This window comes from Dermacentor albipictus, chromosome 2 (genome assembly GCF_038994185.2).
Source record: "Dermacentor albipictus isolate Rhodes 1998 colony chromosome 2, USDA_Dalb.pri_finalv2, whole genome shotgun sequence".
Taxonomy (NCBI): domain Eukaryota; kingdom Metazoa; phylum Arthropoda; class Arachnida; order Ixodida; family Ixodidae; genus Dermacentor; species Dermacentor albipictus.
Window position 1 is genome coordinate 20,068,129 of NC_091822.1, and position 7,049 is coordinate 20,075,177.

Genomic DNA, 7,049 nt, shown 5'->3' on the forward strand with positions numbered 1-7,049 from the left:
GGTATGCTCGGTACACGTCGTTTCTGGCGAACGTACCGACATGAAACCGACATCGATGAGGAGCCTCGGCTATGAGCGGAAGGTACGTACGTAACCTGCAGCTAGTCAAGCGAGAACGCTTCTTCTCGAAGAAACAGTCGCATGTGACAGTCGTATTTTGCGCAGGTCAAAGTCGGGAGACGACGAATAATGAGAGGAGACTACGTGCCTACGAAGAGACGAAGGGTACGTGTCAAAATTATTTTACAGGTTTGTTTATGAGGCACTGCTGCGCTTTGTTTTGAGCGCGATATCTTTTCAGGCGTGTACAGCGCTCACATGTAAAACAACTTTTTTGTCGCCGATGCTGCTATTGCGTGAGCTCTTTTGTTTATTACACTTCGATGACTAGACGTAAAAGAGCGTTAGAGCCGTTATTCTCTTTTTCACAGCGCGTTTTGATACTGTGTGATCTTGATGTTGGCGTTCGCCGATTTTTTTATCCGCAAGGAGGGCCGTGCGCACCCTTTGATTATGTAAGTATTCTCATGTGCACCAGTGCAAGCATGCACACAAGTCAGTTAATAGCACCCACCATTGTGTACATTACATTAATTGGAACATCGCAAAGTTGTGGAGGCACCTTAAAGAACCCGAGGTGTTCAAGATAATCTGGAGTCCCCTACTATGGCGTGCTTCATAATCATATTTTTGTTTTGGCCTGTACAACTCAGGAATTAATTTTTTTGCAAATTTATACAGCTGGCACACGCCCATGCCGCAAGGAACAGCTTGTTTAGCATTTGTAACACATTTGCTCTAGAAAAGCATTTCTTCCGCTTATGCTTTGACCTAAGGCCCAAAACAAACAGTGCTAAGGTAAATTTATATTGTGGTCTCGCATTAGTAAACAAAAACAAATGCACCTGTTTTTAGATGTTGTTGTGCAGCCTTCAGTTTATGAAATTGTAACCATTACATCACTCATGCAAGTTGCCATGCCTTTTACCAGCAAAACTTGCGCCACAGCAGGTGACTTAGAATTGCTACACCATCACAGTGCAAGGCGTTGTTTCATCCCATTAAAGAAACGTTTTGTGGGTTCCAACTCCTGTTTTTCATACAAACTCTCGTATGCTGAAAATCGATCCTATTGCACTCAACAGAATTTGAAGAAGAATATGAGCAGCAGCGCGTAATTAATCCACAAACGTTGACATGAATACAGTTAACTTTGTGAATTGTGAGATAATTACAGTCTTTTGAAGCGATAGAAAGTCGCATAGCCTGGGCAGTCTGTTTAGCGTTTTTTTCATTCATATTATAAAGTGATGCCTGCTGTTAATTCATCTTATTGGTTCTTTTACTGTAATTTAGTCAGTCTACATTCTTTATTTTTATTTATTCCTGCACTGATGGTCTAAGACTGCTACAGAGAGTCAACGAGCAACCATAGAAACGCAGTGGTGCATGTGTCTTTACCTCAGAACACAGTAGGATATCGTTCACGAAAGCATAACATCAGTTTTTCCCTACCTTGTAAATGTAATAGCGTAACAAAAAATATCGGCGAATTATATTTTTTTTCTTGCCTTGGTTCTTTCAACCTGAACAATGTGCCATTTTTGACATATCTGCTGCGTCTGCAGGTGAATGGAAGGTTATTCTTACTACCCAGCATGTCAGTAATTTTCTATGGTTTTCTAATGCTGGTTTTGTACTGTGATTTCACGTCATGCTGCACCACAGCATGGATGCGGATGTGTAGGATGAAGTTGGTGCTGCAAAGCCCCATTTCGACATAAGAAGTGCAGTCAAAAGCAGACTCTTCATTGCTAAAGCATCTTTTTTTTATCTGCAGCCACAATTGGATGGTATCTCGGATGAAAATGCGGAACCTTCAGTAGATGGCAATCAGGCAAGTCAAAATGATACAGCATGAGTATAGCAATTGGAGACGAAATGTGTCATGCGAAGCAAGTGGATAAAAAGAAACACCGAGACAAAGAAGTGCACATTCATGGGTGCTTGCCACATTTTAAACCTATTCTAAACATCATGTAAATGCCTAGCCTCTCCCTTGCAGAGAGCTAACTCTACTTTCTTAATCTGGTGAAAGAGTTGCACCACAGCCCAACTTGCAGCAGTTGTGCTGGGAAAATGACACGTGGTCCACTGAAGTCTATGTCCCAAGGTTATTTTCACAATGGTAGTAATGGTCCTTAGGTTCTTTTCGCAATGGTAGTAGCAGTTATTGGTTATAGATGTCCTGCGTCAAAATGTGAAGGGATGGAAGTTTTGTTGAAGAGCCCACTTGTATGTTCGCAAAAAAAAAAAGACAGCGGTATAGAAATTTCGCAGTTTTTTCACCTTTGGCAAGAAGTGGACAGCAGCAAATGAGAAGTTCACATCGTTCCTCTTTGTCTTCATTAGTTGTCTCAGACAGCACCAATTCAGTGTAGCACATCACCTAATTGCAGACATTGGAAACGGCTGTTGACAACACCCTTCTATTTCCAAAAGCATCCAGAGACAGACTATGTGAAGAAGTAGCAGTTAATTCTGCTTTGAAAAACATTGTCATAAGAGTATTATGTACTTGTAGGTGCCTAGAGCTTTGCCTGGTGATAATGCCATGTTATCACAAACAGATCCAGATGTACCACGTGAAGAGGTAATTATGAATGATATTCTTAGCCGTGCAAGGGAAGAGTTCGGGATTGCCAGTCAGCCTCTAGAATCTGTGAAGGAGTGTGTTTACCTAGGTCAATCAATTACTCATAGAAGACCCTAATCATGAGAAGGAAATTTAGAGAAGAATAAAAATGGGTTGGAGCGCATACGGCAGACGTCACATCCTGAGTGAAAGCTTAACATTATCGTTGAAAAGAAAGGTGTGCAATCAGTGCATTTTACCGGTGCTAACATATGGGGCAGAAACTTGGAGACTGACAAAGAAACTTGAAAACAAGTTAGGAACCGCGCAAAGAGTGATAGAACAGAGTGTTAGGCATATTGTTAAGATGAAGAAAGAGAGCGGTGTGGATCAGAGAGCAAACAGAGATAGCAGATATTCTAATTGACATTAGGAGAAAGAAATGGAGCTGCACAAGTCATTTAATGCGTAGGTTAGAGGGACCATTATGGCTACAGAATGATTGCCGAGAGAAGGGAAGCGCAGTCGTGGATAGCAGATCTCTAGGCGGGGCGATGAAATGATAAAATTTGCCAGCGCTACTTGGAATCGGTTGGCGCAGCACAGGATTAAATGGAGATAACAGGGAGAAGCCTTCGTCCTTGCAGTGGACATAAAATTGGCTGCTGCTGATAATTATGTGAGCAATAGGGATAAGATTCAGTTGTGGAGAAAGCAAATTTGAGTTTCAAGCTCCAGCATTGTCTCTATACATTTTTCCAATGAATCCAGCCTTACGCATGCTTTGCAACTAGTTGCTTTAAACTTTAAAGGGTCCCTCACGAGGCCCCATTGTAAATTTCGGTTGCACACACTAAGTTGTAGGGCACTGTCTCCCTAGGGAGCGTCTTACCGAAAGAATTTTTCGAATTGGTTCATTATTACAGTAGATGCAAGAACTTGGAATAGCCCGTTACCATAACGCCACGAGGCAAGTTTCACGGCCAGTGCAGACTCTTTCTGTACCTAGATTATCTTCCACAAGTGACATTCCTTTACTGCCGTCTGTGATACCAGAGCCAAGGGGCTGCGACAGGTTTGTGTCGCTAGCCCTGCTTCCTTGTTTTTTCCTATAGCGCACATTCCTAGTGTCGCGTTCTGCATTAGACAACTTAGTAAAGTCAAGTGGCATAATCAAATCAAATCAAATCAAATCTTTATTCAGCATTCTTCCGCGCATGAAAAAAAAGAATCAAATTGTCTGCAACGTTGCAGGCAATGCATCTTACCTAGAGGGAAAAGTGTGTTTCCTTGACTGCTGGGTGTATGCGGGGCTAGCTAGCTCAAGAGGAAGGGCGTGGAGTTTCAAGATTAAAGTCTTTGAAGTTTAAGCTGTTTTCATTCCTTGCAGCTGTCTAATACTTTGCACGCATGATTTCCACCACAGGTTCTACATGCTGCACTTGTTAGTTTGCAATGCCCAAACCTGGTGAGGGGCCTTACTGTGATCATTATTTAAGGGAAAGGGTAGTGAATTTCTCTCAAAGTACTTGCCTCTATTATTCATTGTGAGTTCAAATTATTTAGCTTCGTCAGTTGGTCTTTCATAAAGCAAACTTCCATCTTTCCTATATAGTGGTGTATTTTTTTCGTGCATTCAAACTGTGTGTTAATCAGAACTGTAACTATTTCCAGGTGTGCAAAGTGGAATCAGCCACACAGTGGAAAGATATGGCAACTGTCTATCACACATATTCGGCGCCTTTAAAGTTGGTAAATATCAGAACACCACTTTCGGAAAAGATGACTGCTGCCGACCTACGATTTTACAAAGGGATATCACCAGACATATTTAAGAAGCTCACACTGTGCATCCTGAGGACACGTTTGCGGCCTTCACAACTTCACACAAAAAACCGGCTGCTTCTAATACTGATGCGCTCGAGGCTTGGCCTTCTTTACAGGGGCTAGCCTCGACATTTTGTATTGCACCATCCTCTGTGTGCAATATATTGAAGAATATCCTCAAATCACTTATAGAGATAATGAAATATGTTGAAATCTGGATCCCGAGGTTTCGTATCCACAGCACTATGTCAAGTGCATTGATAGAAAATGGTTTTCAAAATACTACATGCATATTCGATTGAACAGAGGTTGCACTTGAAAGGCCAACCAAACAAAAGCCCCGAGCCCAAACCTACAGTTCATACAAAGCTCGTAATACTGTAAAGTTTCTTGTGGTAATTGCTCCAAATAACCTTATTATATACATTTCTCGTGCATTTGGTGGCCGTGCTTCGGACAAATTTATTGTCAAACAGAGTGGCGTCCAAGAATACCTTGTTTCTGGGGATGGGATAATGGCCGACAGGGGCTTCACTCTGGACCCCTACTTGGAAGTACAGGGAATCAAACTGAACATGCCAGCATTCACCATAGGTGAGAAAAGCTGCCATCATTCATTAACCTATTCTATTAAAATAGGCAGCACATGCTGGCTCTGTGCTACACCCTGCATGATTATCAAACATGCATGGCTTGCGATTGGCTATTTTACTTTTGGTTGCCTAATTCCAATCACAGCACTCTGTGATTATTCGGATGCTACATTGGGATGTGTGCATAAATAATGGGGAGAGAATGTACAGTTATTGTTTGTCGGCCTGTTACATGAAATAAAGGGCTGACTTCCACATCACCATTCGAAGCTGTCAAGCTCAAAAGTGAGATGCTGTGTAAGCTGCATGAGCAAGCTGCATGAGCAAGTGGTAAAGTGCCACATTGCAATGCTTACAGATCCTAAACGCTGGTCGATTTCGTACTGCTTACTGATGTAGAATAGCGTGATAAACAAGCAAGGAGAAAGAAACATGACTCGAGCTCAGACTAACAACTCATTTTTATTGTATCTTGCATCGCACAAACTCGTGTAAAAACATACATATTGGAGTTTCTAGCAATAAACCACAGTAGTTAATCTGCACTCATGTCATTTCTTTCTCGTCCCTTGTGTATCAGACTATTCTACGTCGCCATTGCATGGCTTGGCGTGATATCTGCACTATCACAGTCATCCTGGTTGTACTAGTTGTACACACCCAGAACAGCTAAGCACAACTCGTTTAGATGCAACAACCTTCACTGTTCTCTTATGTGAATTTCAGATATATGCATTTGCAAAGGGAAGCATTCTTGCATCAACAATTGTGAGCAAGGTTGAACAACCCATGAATGATGCAACAATGGTAAAAGCAAGCTACCATTTTTTTCTGCACGGAAAAAAAATCAAATGTGGTGGTGCAATCGGAAGATGCAAACAAGGTTATTTTACAATGAAGGAATTGGAAACTTGTGCTGGGTCAGTTAGAAGTTCTATTCTAATGGCATTTCTTGTCGCTCTTTGCGGTGACGATGGATAATAATGGTCGTACAATCTGGTTTACATTTGAGATGCAGCTCCATGCTTGTTTAACGCATTAGCTTCGCCAACTGAATGCACAATAAGGTATGTATGTAGCTTGAATTTGTTCAAGAAATTACTTCTTGGTAAATTTCTGTGAACATCTTTTATAGCAAGCCGGGTGGCAGACCTATTATTCGAGTTATATTATCTATTTTATGGCATCATTGTAAGGGTTGTCCTCCCTATGCCGTTTCTCTTGGGCCGTGCTTGCACACATTATTTTGTTCTAGTTATAAGGCAGAAGTGACTGCTCAGTCGATGCTGTTCAGTTACCCTGTGCGCAACAGCGCAAACGCATTGGCCGGCCAGTGAAGCTCGGTTTCTGCCGGTGCTGAGTAGCAAGAGAAACATGCGTGAAAATGCCCTTATGTAGTGTCCAGGATCTCTGGACCCTTATGTGCTGCAATTTAGTTGTATTCATGTATTCGCATTATTTTCCTTCATGTGTTGAGAAATGAGGGCATTAGTACAGCACTAACTTGCATACTGAATTATTATGCATTTTAGGGAAGGGCCAACTTTCTGAACAGGAAGTCACCTGAATTCGGCGCATCGCACCAGTACGGATACATGTGGAGCGAGCCATACATAGAACCAAGACGTAGAGAATATTTAAGTCTGCACTGAGCATCAAGTGTAAGGACAGAATTCACAGCATGATCTTTGTGTGTGCGGGCCTCTGTAGTTTAGAAGCACCACTAATTACAGGGACCAGTGGTCGCACTAGCCAGGAAATGTAAGCAGTTGTATGAATAAATAGTGCAATCCAGGAAATTGTTTATACTGAGTATTGAAGCTGCAGAAGTGAACACATTGCAGAAATTCATAATGGGGCATACATGAAAATGTTACTTTATTAACTTGGAATGTTTATTGTTTTAATAACTGAATGGGTCATTTTATAGACAGCACTGTACCACATAGAAAAAAAAACAACTAATGGAAAAACTACTGCACTGATGCCTCTGG

General features: G+C 41.7%; 1 protein-coding gene across 2 annotated transcripts; it reads left to right on the forward strand.

Annotated features, from left to right (window-relative positions):
* LOC135911285 (uncharacterized) lies at nt 1-6,816 on the forward strand. 2 transcript variants are annotated; one of them, XM_070532780.1, is made up of 6 exons: nt 1-82; nt 166-225; nt 1,841-1,897; nt 4,310-4,387; nt 5,782-5,862; nt 6,588-6,816. In XM_070532780.1, the coding sequence occupies exons 1-6, from the start codon at nt 41-43 to the stop codon at nt 6,705-6,707; spliced, it is 438 nt and encodes a 145-aa protein (XP_070388881.1). In that variant the 5' UTR covers nt 1-40; the 3' UTR covers nt 6,708-6,816. The 2 variants fall into 2 exon arrangements, with proteins under 2 accessions (XP_070388881.1, XP_070388882.1); XM_070532781.1 differs by lacking the exon at nt 5,782-5,862.
* Nucleotides 6,817-7,049: the final 233 nt, after the last annotated feature.